The 18,275-nt window shown below is 34.4% G+C and overlaps 2 protein-coding genes and 1 long non-coding RNA gene across 3 annotated transcripts in view; 2 read left to right on the forward strand and 1 right to left on the reverse strand.

The window, feature by feature from the left end:
- Nucleotides 1-35: 35 nt before the first annotated feature.
- LOC139971968 (uncharacterized) lies at nucleotides 36-4,653 on the forward strand. Its single transcript, XR_011794542.1, has 2 exons — nucleotides 36-1,733; nucleotides 2,349-4,653. It is a non-coding gene; the product is annotated as an uncharacterized lncRNA (long non-coding RNA).
- Nucleotides 4,654-7,126: 2,473 nt separating this feature from the next.
- LOC139971967 (uncharacterized) lies at nucleotides 7,127-10,947 on the reverse strand. The gene is made up of 3 exons (XM_071978840.1): nucleotides 10,234-10,947; nucleotides 9,261-9,377; nucleotides 7,127-8,071 (listed from the first exon to the last, which is right to left on the reverse strand). Exons 1-3 carry the CDS (start codon nucleotides 10,447-10,449, stop codon nucleotides 7,832-7,834), a joined length of 573 nt encoding a protein of 190 aa, XP_071834941.1. The 5' UTR covers nucleotides 10,450-10,947; the 3' UTR covers nucleotides 7,127-7,831.
- A 1,490-nt stretch (nucleotides 10,948-12,437) lies between these two features.
- Nucleotides 12,438-18,275, forward strand: part of LOC139970607 (THO complex subunit 1-like) — a 50,439-nt gene continuing 44,601 nt past the window's right edge. The window contains exons 1-9 of the mRNA XM_071976423.1: nucleotides 12,438-12,464; nucleotides 13,504-13,506; nucleotides 14,756-14,758; nucleotides 15,163-15,165; nucleotides 15,583-15,585; nucleotides 16,425-16,427; nucleotides 16,851-16,853; nucleotides 17,277-17,279; nucleotides 18,121-18,123. Of these exons, the coding sequence (XP_071832524.1) occupies nucleotides 12,438-12,464; nucleotides 13,504-13,506; nucleotides 14,756-14,758; nucleotides 15,163-15,165; nucleotides 15,583-15,585; nucleotides 16,425-16,427; nucleotides 16,851-16,853; nucleotides 17,277-17,279; nucleotides 18,121-18,123 (51 nt within the window). The remainder of the gene's footprint in view (nucleotides 12,465-13,503; nucleotides 13,507-14,755; nucleotides 14,759-15,162; nucleotides 15,166-15,582; nucleotides 15,586-16,424; nucleotides 16,428-16,850; nucleotides 16,854-17,276; nucleotides 17,280-18,120; nucleotides 18,124-18,275) is intronic.

An 18,275-nucleotide genomic window follows, 5' to 3' on the forward strand; every position in this document is an offset into this window, starting at 1 on the left:
ATCTATTCGTGTCCTTTCAGATGGTAGGTATTTATCATGATTAACGGTTGTAGACATTTGTTATTACCTATTCCCTCTTTCACAAAAGCCACAGGGGAAATCGATTTCTGTTAATTCTATATATTCATCATCAACAATGTCAATCATATGTTACACGTTTCACTTTTTTGATCACGAACGACAAGTTCATAACACATACAACGATATGTTGTGAGCTGGTGAGGTTAATAGCCAAAAGCAGCGGAAAAGTTATGGTAAACTAGTTGTTTCAGTAATGATAAACTTTGAAAGTCAATTGGTAACGCACGATTTAATACAATACAATGGACATCGATTACATAGATGGTAATGCCATGAAGAGAGGTGATTGTTGTGAAATGAATTTGTAAATCTAACATTCTTCATTGATGTTGTGAGCAAGTCAAGTTAAGAGCCAACAGCAGCGGAAAAATGAGGGAAAACTAGTTGTCACAGCTATAGTAAACTGACATGTTAAAGAGGCGTGGTCGTGACGTAGCGGCTTTTAGAATATTTCTTCTGGACGTCAGAATTTGGTACAGTACATTTCTCTGACGTCACGAAGGTGACGTCACTCAGTACTTTTACTAATGATCACCGCGACGAACATCGGCAACTTTCGCCTGTATGCAGTCTGCTACATGTACAGTTTCACATAGGGAAAGTCCAGTACACAATGCAGGGAGTGACTGTATTATTGACAAAAGGCTACTGTAAATTAGATATTTAACGCGGAAATTAAAAGAACGGAGGTCCACATCGGTTCTTCTTTCCGACGCTTTGATGAGTGGGTTCGACAGTAAAAAGGCTTCGAGACGAAACGAGGTGAATTTAAAGAAAGTCGAGGGATAGGTGACAAAGACCTAACGGTTTCCTCAACACATTGTGAACACCTCCTTGAATGTCATCTCGCTGCATGTCGTTTTTGCTGGTAAGTGCGTAACTTTCAGCATGCATAAACTTTTAAAAATGTAAGTTTGATAGGCCTAGGTCTTCCATCCATAGGTGAACAAGTCATACATTGATGTAGGCCTATAACTGAAACAAAATTGCTTTCTCTCGATCTAGGTGAAGCAATTACATAAGTATTCCAAGAACCTTTCAAATAATTGATTAGGAATAGGCTCAGGCCTAATTTCGGTTGCTAAAGCCTCTTATTTACTGTAGGCCTAACTTCTTCGTGTAGGTTTTATTCTGTCAAGGGTCCTCTTTGGACTTGTTTTTAGTTATGGACAATTGATTGACCACTATGGTGAACTGAAGTAGTGCCACTGCCAGGGCTTTATTTCTCAGTTTGAAACTTGTAAGATTGTATCTGAGGACAGTGTATCCTCTCATACAGAGAACAGGTGTAAAATGTTTAGATCGAACTTCAGGTTTACCCCTCCCACACAAGATATATTCTCGTTGAAGATATATTCTCATGACATTAGTAGGAGTTGTATGTGGATCACCAGTTAACCACACGTTTGCATGCATTGCCTAGCTGGTTGTATTCAAGTGCTGGAGTCATAACAGACCAAAGTTGATGAAGACTTATACCTAAAAATATGTTGCTCTGTTCAGTAGAAAGTGGTGTGAGTGAAATTTGTGCTTTGACAGCCCTTGCAACTGCTTGTTTTTATTACACTTTGTTGAAGGTCGTTTCACCGTGATGAAGAAGGTATTGCAGCCCTATCCCATGGTGAAGAAGAACTATTGTGTATTGATGAAGGGTGAGTATATAGTAAAGACTATCACATAGTTACTCTATGGAAGTTTCTATGGATACAGTTATCAGTGTAATTTAAATGGAATATAACCTGCAAGTAAACACTGCTGTACAGTGTGGAGCCAGCCATACTGTCAAGTGAGGAACTATTTTCATTCTCATTTAAAGTTTCAAGAAAAGAAGAAGAAAATCAGTTAGAGTAAGCTAAGCTAAGGCCTACGGTTTCATGTATGACCTATTTCATAGTGAAGTTGGGGTATACATCCTGTTTAAATACTTTGCTAAATGTGGTTTATTAGGTCAACAATTTTGGCCATTGAAAATTCCTATAAATTCCATGCTTTATACCAGAACTATACAAAACATTCATTACAATCTTCCCTGCCTGAAGCAAACACCACCAAGAGTACCCTGTTTTGGGCAAAAACAACATAGGAAATTGAATATCTACAGGTGTTGGTAATGCTAGCACACTGCCCCCCCACCCCCACAAAAAATACAGATACCATGACTGAAATTTTGTGCCTCTGCACTTACATTACAGTACTGATGCAAATAGGCTTCCATAATCTATTCTTAATATACCTGTTGACTGAATTTTTGGATTTTCTTTTCACAGAGAGTTACTCCCTATTGAAACTGTAGAGAGTGAGGTGTTTCCTCCAGAGCTTGAGATGGACTCCTCAGAAAAACAGAGTGAAGAGTCTCTTCCAGATAACTGCCCCTCAGGGGAAACTCTTGGTATAATTGAGGAAGCGAAATGTATTGTATCTATAAACAAATTGTTAGAACTGCTGAAGTTAATACATATGGAGTACTGCACACACACAAACTGTACTAAAATCATATCTTATCAATGGAGTGCTATTGGTACAGCAATTATTTTTTCTTGGAAGTGTGAAGATGGCCTTGTGTGGAAAATGGTACTCACAAAACAGATTTTGTGGTATCTTTTCAGGTAACATTCAATATTCGTCAGCTGTAACCATTTCAGGAAACAATTATTCTAAAATGGCATTGTATTTTAAAGTTTCCAAATTTGTTTTTGTAAGCAACACAACATTTCTACGTGTTCAAAGGTTGTATGTAACTCCAGCTGTTACAGCTACTTGGCAGAAGGTCCAAAAGGCAGAATTCTGCAAACTTAAAGACAGAGGTTTATGTGTAGCAGGAGATGCTAGAACAGACTCCCCTGGGCATTGTGCGCAATACTGTACTTACAGCTTCATGGATGAAAATTCTTTAAAAAATTTGCATTTAGAGGTAGTTGACGTTAGGGAAGTAGGGGGAAAAAGTCCAAACATGGAAAGAGTTGGATTTGAGAGATTATTGGATTTTCTAATGAAATAATTTAAAATCTGTGAAGTAGTGACAGATGCCCATGTTCTGATAAAGGCACAACTAATAAAAATGTGTACAATATATGATGGAATTTCTCATCAAGTGGATGTTTGGCATGGGGCAAAGAACCTTGTCAAGAAACTCTCTAACGTAGCAAATACCAAAGAGAACACCGATCTGCACTTATGTATGCCTGCTATAAGGTAATAATTTCTGGTACTCCACTAAAGAGTGCGGTGGTAATGATATCACAATCAAGTCAATTTTGCTGTCACTTCTCCACCACATTGTAGACGAACACCAGTAATTGTTATCAATTGATGGTACACCTGGTGAATGTAGTCATCACCACCTATGTGAAAACGACCATAGTAAGCCTTATCTGAAGAAGGGATCACCGTCACATGAAGCTCTTAGCTCTTCCATAATCAAGAAGCAATTTCTTAACACTTTTCCATATTACAAAAATTCAAGCATACTGGTCTCTTGAATCATTTCACAATCATATGCTAATGTATGCCAATAAATGTTGTGCTTATTCTTATGATGGATATGTCACTAGAATGCTACTGGCTGCTATCGATCACAACTATCACATTGCAAACCAATGTATCTGGCAAAGTATAGTTAAAGATCAAAACAATGGGGCCTCAAAAAGTCAAAGTGCCTAAGGCTTTTGGTTACATTCCTGAATTGATGAAAACTGTCTTTCTGCTCAGACAAGAGAATCAGTGCCATTTATTGGCCAGAGTAGTCCTACCTGAAGATCACCCAAAAATCATCAAACCAAATATTGGCAGTGCTCCAAAGCCTAGTATGAGTGTTTTACTTGCACAGTACCAGCTTAGATTTGCAAATTCAGCTGACATGGGGCATTCCTAAGCTACAATGGTTAATTTAGGAAACGAGATGCAGTTTTATTTCACTTGATTTGTTATTGATTAGCACTCTTAATGGCTCGGAGAGATGTTACATAAAGTTGAGTCTTGATGTGTGCTAAATTTACTACACTTAAAGAGTTATTTAAAGACTCCCTACTTTACTCGTTCATTTAATTTAAATCAACTTTATTATTACTATGTTACAAGTCAAGCAAAGCATGTTCTTTGATTTTCATGTCAAAAACAGAGCCCTTGGATTACATTCAATACTATTTTATCCTTGTAACACACTGTAAACATGTCATTTGATTGATGCCTTAAAGTCTTAAGTATTGTCACTGAGTTTTGCATGCATCTGAGGTGGCAAACTGTAGTCTTATCCAGTGGTGAGTAGCATTTAGTCAGAACTTCTATCTAGACTAACGAACATATTATTGTAATGGTTTAACATGCAAGTCAATGGGGCTTTTAGTAGGGTTATGACGTTCTAGTATCTTTAGACTACCTACTGTAGTCCAGCCCCTGTAATAGATGAAACTCAGCTGTTTAAGAGGTCATTTATCAAAATTAAAAGTAGTACAAGCTTGGCAACTTGGTCTGATAGCATTCATGGTTTTTAACTGTCTATAACACATCACAATGGCTGTGATAATACTTCATTTTTTGAGAGAAAGAAAAGAGAATACATTGTCATCAACTAAATTTGAACATTTTATACCTTTATTGGAGTGCTCACATCTGTATTATTTGGATCTGCATTTGCTATTTGCCACCTACATTCTAACTTCCTCCAGAGCTTGAGATGGACTCCTCAGAAAAACAGAGTGAAGAGTCTCTTCCAGATAACTGCCCCTCAGGGGAAACTCTTGGTATAATTGAGGAAGCGAAATGTATTGTATCTATAAACAAATTGTTAGAACTGCTGAAGTTAATACATATGGAGTACTGCACACACACAAACTGTACTAAAATCATATCTTATCAATGGAGTGCTATTGGTACAGCAATTATTTTTTCTTGGAAGTGTGAAGATGGCCTTGTGTGGAAAATGGTACTCACAAAACAGATTTTGTGGTATCTTTTCAGGTAACATTCAATATTCGTCAGCTGTAACCATTTCAGGAAACAATTATTCTAAAATGGCATTGTATTTTAAAGTTTCCAAATTTGTTTTTGTAAGCAACACAACATTTCTACGTGTTCAAAGGTTGTATGTAACTCCAGCTGTTACAGCTACTTGGCAGAAGGTCCAAAAGGCAGAATTCTGCAAACTTAAAGACAGAGGTTTATGTGTAGCAGGAGATGCTAGAACAGACTCCCCTGGGCATTGTGCGCAATACTGTACTTACAGCTTCATGGATGAAAATTCTTTAAAAAATTTGCATTTAGAGGTAGTTGACGTTAGGGAAGTAGGGGGAAAAAGTCCAAACATGGAAAGAGTTGGATTTGAGAGATTATTGGATTTTCTAATGAAATAATTTAAAATCTGTGAAGTAGTGACAGATGCCCATGTTCTGATAAAGGCACAACTAATAAAAATGTGTACAATATATGATGGAATTTCTCATCAAGTGGATGTTTGGCATGGGGCAAAGAACCTTGTCAAGAAACTCTCTAACGTAGCAAATACCAAAGAGAACACCGATCTGCACTTATGTATGCCTGCTATAAGGTAATAATTTCTGGTACTCCACTAAAGAGTGCGGTGGTAATGATATCACAATCAAGTCAATTTTGCTGTCACTTCTCCACCACATTGTAGACGAACACCAGTAATTGTTATCAATTGATGGTACACCTGGTGAATGTAGTCATCACCACCTATGTGAAAACGACCATAGTAAGCCTTATCTGAAGAAGGGATCACCGTCACATGAAGCTCTTAGCTCTTCCATAATCAAGAAGCAATTTCTTAACACTTTTCCATATTACAAAAATTCAAGCATACTGGTCTCTTGAATCATTTCACAATCATATGCTAATGTATGCCAATAAATGTTGTGCTTATTCTTATGATGGATATGTCACTAGAATGCTACTGGCTGCTATCGATCACAACTATCACATTGCAAACCAATGTATCTGGCAAAGTATAGTTAAAGATCAAAACAATGGGGCCTCAAAAAGTCAAAGTGCCTAAGGCTTTTGGTTACATTCCTGAATTGATGAAAACTGTCTTTCTGCTCAGACAAGAGAATCAGTGCCATTTATTGGCCAGAGTAGTCCTACCTGAAGATCACCCAAAAATCATCAAACCAAATATTGGCAGTGCTCCAAAGCCTAGTATGAGTGTTTTACTTGCACAGTACCAGCTTAGATTTGCAAATTCAGCTGACATGGGGCATTCCTAAGCTACAATGGTTAATTTAGGAAACGAGATGCAGTTTTATTTCACTTGATTTGTTATTGATTAGCACTCTTAATGGCTCGGAGAGATGTTACATAAAGTTGAGTCTTGATGTGTGCTAAATTTACTACACTTAAAGAGTTATTTAAAGACTCCCTACTTTACTCGTTCATTTAATTTAAATCAACTTTATTATTACTATGTTACAAGTCAAGCAAAGCATGTTCTTTGATTTTCATGTCAAAAACAGAGCCCTTGGATTACATTCAATACTATTTTATCCTTGTAACACACTGTAAACATGTCATTTGATTGATGCCTTAAAGTCTTAAGTATTGTCACTGAGTTTTGCATGCATCTGAGGTGGCAAACTGTAGTCTTATCCAGTGGTGAGTAGCATTTAGTCAGAACTTCTATCTAGACTAACGAACATATTATTGTAATGGTTTAACATGCAAGTCAATGGGGCTTTTAGTAGGGTTATGACGTTCTAGTATCTTTAGACTACCTACTGTAGTCCAGCCCCTGTAATAGATGAAACTCAGCTGTTTAAGAGGTCATTTATCAAAATTAAAAGTAGTACAAGCTTGGCAACTTGGTCTGATAGCATTCATGGTTTTTAACTGTCTATAACACATCACAATGGCTGTGATAATACTTCATTTTTTGAGAGAAAGAAAAGAGAATACATTGTCATCAACTAAATTTGAACATTTTATACCTTTATTGGAGTGCTCACATCTGTATTATTTGGATCTGCATTTGCTATTTGCCACCTACATTCTAACTTTTTCCCCTGATCGTGTCTTTTCATACCTTTCAAAACAAGAAATAAATATTTTACCTTTCAGCATAATTTGCAAACTTCTTTCATTTCTTGGAAGAACAATACACCCCTTCCCCTGCACCCTGCTTAGGTTAACACTCTCTATAAACTTGAAAACCATGAAATAATCAGTTTACCTTCAACAATGTTTCACTGCTTGGAGTAACAAAAACGCCTCCCACAGCCCCACCCACCATCGTCCCACATAGGTTACTACTGTCTATATACATAAGAAAAGAAATTACCATCACTCTACGAAAGGTTGTTAATAGGATTGAAATCCCTATTACAAACCATGAAGTAATCAGTTTACCTTCAACAATGTTTCACTGCTTGGAGTAACAATAACCCGTTACCCCTCTCCCCACTCTGCCCCCATCACCCCACTTAAGTTAACAATTACTACAAATTTATCACTACCACTGTGGCAATATGGTTTCTTTTCAAACTGTTTTCTCTCTTAATCGATGAGGTTGTTGCCAGGATTGAATCCTACATATTGTCCATCCACATATGGAAATCTTTCCCTTATCTTTGAGATGCAACAGGATGGCAATACCATTCTATTTCCTCTACCTAGGCGACCAAACTTCAAGTAAATAAAATTTCTGTAAGCATAATGTCTGTAGTTCCTGTTGGTTCAAGCAAGATCATCTTCTCGCATGCGCATATTTACACCCAAGATGTGTGCATTAAGGCAAATATCCCTAAATGCATCCGAGTAAGTTACACATTGTTGCACCCTGTTTGTGCAGCACTTTTTTTTCCGCATCAATTAGCATCTCTACACATTGCAGACATTTGCACCACGAAGGGACTTCACGAGAAGCAGTCACTTCCTCAGTTTGGTTTGGCACAGTGAGATCACTGTGAGCATCTGGGTTTCTGCTGAGAAGCTCTACTGCAACCTGCTCTAACTGTTCTCGTGACAATCCTTGTACATACATCTGTTGGAAAATTGAAAATAGCTTGTTTATTCCTTCAGTACAATCATGAACATATTAAGAGATAGCAGGGAAATTGGCTGCTAGTAAAAATGCAGGATATTTTTGGGTCAAACTCACTACCTCATAGCACTCTGAATGGTGAAATTTTGGTATTTTGTGAATGCATGTGGAACACAGCAGAGTGAATGATGCAATCATGGCACTTCAAATACAATGTCTATTTATGAGCTATTTCATTCAGTTCTTCACAGATGAAAATAATCACAAAGATGCATTTTGATGGCATTCTTAACACAGAAACTTAACAGTGTGGAATTTATCTTATCCACAAAAATGTCACATTTTCAGCCACTGGAATATCCCTTTAAGAAAGAATTTGAACACAAACATTTCATTTGATTTCATACCAAAAAAATTTGGACCGCAGCCATTCACGTGAAACAAACATAATACTCATCTTGATAGATAACTAGTTTGGTTATCATTGAAAGAGACAAAATGTGGTTTTCTTTGATTTCACAAAGACTGACATTCCTCAGAAGCTATACTTTCATTTTCTAATCTTTATTTACTGAAAACCTTAAAATCTGACATATTTTGGAATGTTAAATTTTTAGCTGGAAATGTATTATGAGTTTGAGTTTTCATTAAACTTTAATATTTTGAATGAATATCTGGTGTGGATAAATTACTTTGGGTTTATGAATTGGGGGGGGGGGGGTGGTGGTTTCAGCCCAATCATCATGCATGGTGACATCACATAGTTTGCTTCTGTTAGGGAACTTCATAAACCTGTATTGGCTGCAATCTGAATATCACTCTCTGGAGATTTGCCGGTGTGTCTGACACTAAGGTGTCCAACTGCACCAATGTATGTGTGACAATATTCTTTGTTATAAGAATTCGGTACAACATAAATTATAAATAGAAAAATAAGCAAATATTGGTCTGATAACAGTGGGCACAGTTGCACATTGTGACATAAACTTGTACAACATTGTATTATATGCATCATAATCTGGACAAATTTTGGTCTTTTAACATTGGGCAGTTGCTCATTGTGACATAACCTTGTACTACGGTACATTATCATATGCATCATAATCTGCATACGTTATGATTTTTGTGGTCTATGATCATCAACGTAATGTGAATATTTAGTAAAGTGGAAAGTGTGTGCTATGCCAACCTGAAGTTGAGATTCATTTTCGTTTGAAGCCACATTCTGCTGCCCAGGTGCACTATCACGCATCACTGCTGCATGCTCATTTGGTGAGACCTCACTATCACTAGTGTCTGACAAATCCTGTATAAAGAAAAAAATTCAAAAGACACTTATGAATGCAATATTTCTAGCATTGCTGGCTTTGAGCCTGTTTGAGTGTAGATATCAGATTGCGATGCTCTAGATACCATTATAGTATAGGCATATGGGCTTTAATCTGTCTGGACAGATGTTATTCATACAGAGTATAGCTCCCTGCTCTCACCCCACGGTAAAGAATCACTGCTGTGCGTACAGTACTATACCAGCAGTACCCATTTAGTACTAGATCCTTACCAGGTTTGTATCAGGGCTTGCCATGCTGGTCACAACCATCCCCTAATCCCTGGCTCACACCCCACGGTATAGAACCACTGCTGTATGTACAGTACTATACCAGCTTAATCCTATAGTCCTAGATTATTACCATGTTTGTATTAGGGCTTGCCATGCTGGTCACAACCATCCCCTAATCCCACAACCATCCCTTAATCGCCCTCACTCCCCAAAGCAATGTCATATTCTCGTTTAACCCTTTTTATGTCAAGCGCCCAAGCCTATAGGGCTACTTTTATTTGGTTCACTTTATAATTATAGGCATACGCCTATATATACACTTAACTTAATAGACTTAGCCTAGGCCTAATATAGTAATAATAAATAAATAATTTCTTTGCTGATGAAATAAGGCCTTGTACATTAAAATTCAAGTTGTAAGTGCATATGACACCCTCCCTTCCAACTATGCATTATATTTGACGATTCGTTTGCACGCCGAGAGCACCTTTACCCTTCGCCTTATACCATTACCAGTTAATAATAGACCTAGGCTTACTAATGACACATTTAGGCCTAGCCTACCTTAACCTAGACGCTGTGTTGACAGTTATTAACATACCGTAGGTTTATTCTGGCAAGCTTTCCTTTTTGTCCCACACGTACAGAAAGAATTGCAGTAGGCCCCTAGTCCCTTGCACGGACACCCAGCTCCTGCTCGGCCCCTAGTCCTAGTGCTGGGCTGTCTCTGACTTGTCTTATTACAATTACAACATGAAGGAACTCCACCGGAAAATCGTGAATCCCATGATGATTGTAACGCTAGTTCAGATGACATCTTCTTTTGTAATTTTCAAAGAAGGTTTTTCGAAATTCACAAAATATACGTTCGAGCGAATGTTTCGGCGGTGGTACTGAATGCAGTGTCATATATTGAAGGCGAGTTGTCAACTGGTTGCCTGTACTGTAAGTCTGTAGACACACATACAGCACACACAGCAACGGTTCCGATTCGGTTAGTGCTAAGAGGACTAACTGTACATATGTAGCGCATGCACTTCATATTGCCGCTGTGGCAACAACGCCTGTGTTTTGCACACATGTGTTCGGCAGACTTCTTGGAAATTAGTGGTCAGATACCATTTATACTTCTCTCTTACCTAAAGTAGAATCCATCTTACCAGTCACCTCCGATCTTTTTGCATAGTGTAATAATTTAAAATATTGTAGTTTATATATTTTTAAATTTTAAAAGCTTGACATTGAATACTAAAAACGAATTTATTTTTTTCCCCTGTTAAAACCTCTTACATCACAATGAACAATGCTGTTTGGCAACAAACCTTAAACCAATGAGAAAATTGAAAATTAAATTGCTGTCGATATTTCATGACGACTAGTCAATGTACTTGTGTTTTAACTGTTTTTCTCTACTATATGATGATTTTTTCTTTCTTTTCTTTTCTTTCCATATATTTGTTTCTTTGTAGCTGGTAAGTTTTGATGATGATCGACAATTTTATAACCGTGATATTATCTATTCCCACGAGGGCAATCAATTACTGTTAAATATTATTTTCATACACAATTTTGAAAAAATATTATAATTAGCACAACTTTGGTAACGCACGACTAAAAACAATAAAATGGTTATCGAGTATATTAAAGGCAATGTTAATGAAGCTTGAATTCATATTTTTCTCTATATAATGTATCCGTTGATCATATGAGCAAGTGAAGTGACGAGCCAAATACAAAGTAAATGCTCATGAAAACAAGTTTTTTTCTCTAGTAAAATACTTACACTAAAAGTCTCTGTGCTTGTGTTTTGAATATGTTTGTCTCCATGATATAACGATTTGTTCTTTACTTCTATCTATTCGTTTCTTTTCAGGACGTTAGTCTTTATCATGATTAACGATTGTATACACATGTTATTACCTATTCCCCTTTCACGAAAGCTACAAAGGAAATCGATTCCTGTTTCTTCTTTTAATTCATCATCAACAATGGAAATCATATGTTACACTTTTCACATTTTAGATCACGAATGACAAGTTCAATAAACATACAACGATATGTTGTGAGCTGGTGAAGTTAATAGCCAAAAGCAGCGGAAAAGTTATGGAAAAGTAGTTGTTTCAGTTATAGTAAACTGACATTTTAAGGTCACTATGCTTGTGTTTTTAGTTTTTTTTTCTCTATTAAATGATGATTGGTTTGTTGTTTTCCCCATTTATTCGTTTCTTTTATAGCCGGTAAACTTTTATCATGATTAACATTTGTAGAACCATGTCATTTTCTATTCCCACGAATGCAATCAAGTCCTGTAAATTCTAAATTTGTATACACAATTTAAATGAAATATTATAATTAGCCCAACTATGGTAACGCACGTTTAAATACAATAACATATTTATCGATTATACGAATGGAAATATCAATGAAGCTGGAACTCATTTTTAAATATTGTTTTTCTCTATATAATATATCTGTTGATGATAAGAGCAAGCGAAGTGATGAGCCAAATACAAAAAGAAATCTCACGTAAAAAAGTTGTTTCTCTCGTAAATATACTTACAAATAGAGTCACCGTGCGTGTGTTTTTAATATGATTTCTCCATTATTTTATTATATTTTCTTCTTTCCATCTGTTCGATTCTTTGTAGAAGGTAAGTTTTGATCACGATTAACATTTGTAGAACAGTGTCGTTATCTATTCCCACGAGGGCAATCAATTACTGTAAATTCTTTATTTTCATACACAATTTGAATTATAAATTATAAATTAGCACAACTTGGGTACACACAATTAAATACAATATAATGGTCTTCGATTACACAGATCGTAATGTAAATGAATAGAGATAACTAATTTGAAGCGAATTTGTAACTCTAACATTATTCATTGATGTTGTGAGCTAGTGAGGTTAAGAGATAAAAGTAGCGGAAAATTTACCGAAACTATTTGTTACAGTTATAGTAAAGTGATATTTTAAAGTGACTGTGCTTGCGTGTTTACTATTTTCTCTATAAAATGATGATTTGTTTGTTTTCTTCTTTCCATTTATTCGTTTCTTTATAGCCGGTAAGTTTTCATCATGATTATCATTTGTAGAATCGTGTTATTTTCTATTCCCAAGAGGGCAATCAAATTCCTGTAAATTCTTTATTTTATACACAATTTGAATGAAATATTATACTTAGCACATCTTTGGAAACGCACGTTTAAAAGCAGATAATACAATCAAATGGTCATCAATTACATAAATAATATTGTCATGAACAGAGATGATTGTTGTGAAATAAATTTGTAAATCTACCCTTCTTCATTGATGTTGTGAGCTAGACAAGTTAAGAGCTAAAAGCAGCGCAATAGTTACTGAAAACTAGTTGTCACAGCTATAGTAAACTGGCATTTCAAAGTCACTCTGCTTGTGTTTTTACTAGTTTTCTCTATTATATGATGATCTGTTTTTGTTTTTCTTTCCATATAATCGTTACTTTGTAGCTGGTAAGCTTTAAAGATGATCGAGAATTGTAGAACCGTGTTAATATTTTCATACACAATTTGAATTATATATTATAGTTAGCACACTTTTGATAACGCATGATTTAATGCAATAAAATGGTCATCGATTACATAGATTGTTATGTCAGTAAATAGAGATAGTTAATTTGAAGCGAATTTGCAACTCTAACATTCTTCATTGATGTTGTGAGCTAGTCAAGTTAAGACTGAAGTAGCGAAAAAGTTACGGAAAACTAGTTGTCACAGCTATAGTAAACTATTATTTTAAAAACACCGTGTTTGTGGATTTTTTTTTCTGTTTTCTATATTATATGGAGATTTGTTTGTTTTTTTTCTTTCCATCTATTCGATTCTTTGTAGGAGGTAAGTTTTTATCATGATTAACATTTGTAGAACCGTGTCATGATCTATTCCCACAAGGGCAATCAGTTACTGTAAATTCTTTATATTCACACTAAATTGCAATGAAATATAATAATTAGCACAACTTTGTTAACGCACGATTTAATACAATAAATTGGTCATCGATTACATAGATTGTAATGCCATGAAGAGAGATGATTGTTGTGAAATGAATTTGTAAATCTACCATTCTTCATTGATGTTGTGAGCTAGTCAAGTTTAGACAGAAGTAGCGAAAAAGTTACGGAAAACTATTTGTCACAGCTATAGTAAACTGATATTTTAAGGACACCGTGTTTGTGTTTTTTTTTTCTGTTTTCTATATGATATGAGGATTTGTCTGTTTTCTTCTTTCCATCTATTCGATTCTTTGTAGAAGGAAATTTTTTAATATGATTAACATTTGTAGAACCGTGTCATAATCTATTCACACGAGGGCAATCAGTTACTGTAAATTCTTTATTTTCATACACAATTTGAATTATAAATTATAACTAGCACAACTTTGGTAACGCACAATTTAATACAATATGATGGTCTTCGATTACATAGATCGTAATGTCAATGAATAGAGATAATTAATTTGAAGCGAATTTGCAACTCTTACATTCTTCATTGACGTTGTGAGCTAGTGAGGTTCAGAGCCAAATGCAGCGGAACATTTACCGAAAACTAGCTGTTACAGTTATTGTAAACTGACATTTTAAAGTCACTGTGCTTGTGTTCTTAATATTTACTGGATTAAATGATGATTTGTTTTTTTTCCTTCCATTCATTCGTTTCTTTATAGCCGGTAAGTTTTCATCATGATTATCATTTGTAGAATCGTGTTATTTTCTATTCCCAAGAGGGCAATAAATTTTCTGTAAATTCTTTATTTTATACACAATTTAAATGAAATATTATAAATTAGCACAACTTTGGTAACGCACGATTTAATACAATAAACTGGTCATCGATTACATAGATTATAATGCCATGAAGAGAGATGACTGTTGTGAAATGAATTTGTAAAGCTAACATTAATTATTGTTGATGTGAGCTAGTTAGGTTAAGGGCCAAAAGCAGCGGAAGAGTTGCGGAAAACTAGTTACTACAGTTATAGTAAACTGACATTTTAAAGTCTATGTGCTTGTGTTTTTGCTGTTTATTTCTATTAACTGATGATTTGTTTGTTTTTTCTTCTTTCCATCTATTCGATTCTTTGTAGGAGGTAAGTTTTTATCATGATTAACATTTGTAGAACCGTGTAATGATCTATTCCCACAAGGGCAATCAGTTACTGTAAATTCTTCATTTTCACATTAAATTGCAATGAAATATAATAATTAGTTAACGCCCGATTTAATACAATCAAATTGTTATCGATTTCATAGATTGTAATGCCATGAAGAGAGATGATTGTTGTGAAATGAATTTGTAAATCTACCCTTCTTCATTGATGTTGTGAGCTAGTCAAGTTAAGAGCTAAAAGCAGCGCAAAAGTCACGGAAAACTAGTTGTCACAGCTATAGTAAACTGGCATTTCAAAGTCACTCTGCTTGTGTTTTTACTAAATTTCCCTATTATATGATGATCTATTTTTGTTTTTCTTTACATATATTCGTTAATTTGTAGCTGGTAAGTTTTGATGATGATCGAGAATTGTAGAATCGTGATAATATCTATTCCCACGAGGGCAATCAATTACTGTAAATTCTTTATTTTCATAAAAAATTTAAACTATATATTATAATTAGCACAACTTTGGTAACGCACAAGTTAATACAATAAAATGGTCATCGATTACATAGATCGTAATGTCGATAAATAGACATGACTAATTTGAAACGAATTTGTAACTCTAAAATTATTAATTTATGCTGTGACATAGTGAGGTTAAGGGCAAAAATCAGCAGAAAAGTTACGGAAAACAGGTTGTTGTAGTTACAGTAAACTGATATTTTAAAGTCACTTTGCTTACGTGTTTAATGTTTTTTTTTCTATTATATGATGATTTGTTTGTTCTCTTCTTTCCATCTATTCGATTATTTGTAGGAGGTAAGTTTTTATCATGATTAACATTTGTAGAACCGTGTCATTATCTATTCCCACGAGGGCAATCAATTACTGTAAATTCTTTATTTTCATACACAATTTGAATTAAACATTATAATTAGCACAACTTTGGTAACACACAAGTTAATACAATGAAATGATCATCGATTATATAGATCGTAATGACAGTAAATAGAGATAATTAATTTGAAGCGAATTTGTAACTCTAACATTATTCACTGATGTTGTTAGCTAGTGAGGTTAAGAAATGAAAGCAGCGGAAAATTTACCGAAACTATTTGTTACAGTTATAATAAGCTGATATTTTAAAGTCACTCTGCTTGCGTGTTTACTATTTTCTCTATAAAACGATGATTTGTTTGTTTTCTTCTTTCCATTCATTCGTTTCTTTATAGCCGGTAAGTTTTCATCATGATTATCATTTGTAGAATCGTGTTATTTTCTATTCCCAAGAGGGCAATCAAATTCCTGTAAATTCTTTAGTTTATACACAATTTGAATGAAATATTATTCTTAGAACATCTTTGGAAACGCACGTTTAAAAGCAGATAATACAATCAAATGGTCATCAATTACATTAATGGTATTGTCATGAACAGAGATGATTTTTGTGAAATAAATTTGTAAATCTACCCTTCTTCATTGATGTTGTGAGCTAGTCAAGTTAAGAGCTAAAAGCAGCGCAAAAGTTACTGAAAATTAGTTGTCACAGCTATAGTAAACTGGCATTTTAAAGTCACTCTGCTTGTGTTTTTACTAATTTTCTCTACTATATGATGATCTGTTTTTGTTTTTCTTTCCATATATTCGTTACTTTGTAGCTGGTAAGTTTTCGTCATGATTATCATTTGTAGAATCGTGTTATTTTCTATTCCCAAGAGGGCAATCAAGTTCATGTAAATTCTTTATTTCATACACAATTGATATGAAATATTATACTTAGCACATCTTTGGAAACGCACGTTTAAAAGCAGATAATACAATCAAATGGTCATCAATTACATTAATGGTATTGTCATGAACAGAGATGATTTTTGTGAAATAAATTTGTAAATCTACCCTTCTTCATTGATGTTGTGAGCTAGTCAAGTTAAGAGCTAAAAGCAGCGGAAGAGTTACTGAAAATTAGTTGTCACAGCTATAGTAAACTGGCATTTTAAAGTCACTCTGCTTGTGTTTTTACTAATTTTCTCTACTATATGATGATCTGTTTTTGTTTTTCTTTCCATATATTCGTTACTTTGTAGCTGGTAAGTTTTCGTCATGATTATCATTTGTAGAATCGTGTTATTTTCTATTCCCAAGAGGGCAATCAAGTTCATGTAAATTCTTTATTTCATACACAATTGATATGAAATATTATTCTTAAAACATCTTTGGAAACGCACGTTTAAAAGCAGATAATACAATCAAATGGTCATCAATTACATTAATGGTATTGTCATGAACAGAGATGATTTTTGTGAAATAAATTTGTAAATCTACCCTTCTTCATTGATGTTGTGAGCTAGTCAAGTTAAGAGCTAAAAGCAGCGCAAAAGTTACTGAAAATTAGTTGTCACAGCTATAGTAAACTGGCATTTTAAAGTCACTCTGCTTGTGTTTTTACTAATTTTCTCTACTATATGATGATCTGTTTTTGTTTTTCTTTCCATATATTCGTTACTTTGTAGCTGGTAAGTTTTCGTCATGATTATCATTTGTAGAATCGTGTTATTTTCTATTCCCAAGAGGGCAATCAAGTTCATGTAAATTCTTTATTTCATACACAATTGATATGAAATATTATACTTAGCACATCTTTGGAAACGCACGTTTAAAAGCAGATAATACAATCAAATGGTCATCAATTACATTAATGGTATTGTCATGAACAGAGATGATTTTTGTGAAATAAATTTGTAAATCTACTCTTCTTCATTGATGTTGTGAGCTATTCAAGTTAAGAGCTAAAAGCAGCGCAAAAGTTACTGAAAACTAGTTGTCGCAGCTATAGTAAACTGGCATTTCAAAGTCACTCTGCTTGTGTTTTTACTAATTTTCTCTATTATATGATGATCTGTTTTTGTTTTTCTTTCCATATATTCGTTACGTTTAAGCTGGTAAGTTTTGATGATGATCGAGAATTGTAGAACCGTGTTCATATCTATTCTCACGAGGGCAATCAATTACTGTAAATTCTTTATTTTCATACACAATTTAAACTATATATTATAATTAGCACAACTTTGGTAACGCACAAGTTAATACAATAAAATGGTCATCGATTACATAGATTTTAATGTCGATGAATAGAGATGACTAATTTGAAACGAATTTGTAACACTAAAATTATTAATTGATGCTGTGACATAGTGAGGTTAAGGGCAAAAATCAGCGGAAAATTTACGGAAAACAGGTTGTTGTAGTTACAGTAAACTGATATTTTAAAGTCACTGTGCTTATGTGTTTAATGTTTATTTCTATTATTTGATGATTTGTTTGTTCTCTTCTTTCCATCTATTCGATTATTTGTAGGAGGTAAGTTTTGATCATGATTAACATTTGTAGAACCGTGTCATTATCTATTCCCACAAGGGCAATCAATTACTGTAAATTCTTTATTTTCTTACACAATTTGAATTATATATTATAATTAGCATAACTTTGGTAACACACAAGTTAATACAATA

The sequence above is a fragment of the Apostichopus japonicus genome, chromosome 8 (assembly GCF_037975245.1).
Source record: "Apostichopus japonicus isolate 1M-3 chromosome 8, ASM3797524v1, whole genome shotgun sequence".
In the NCBI taxonomy this organism is placed as follows: domain Eukaryota; kingdom Metazoa; phylum Echinodermata; class Holothuroidea; order Aspidochirotida; family Stichopodidae; genus Apostichopus; species Apostichopus japonicus.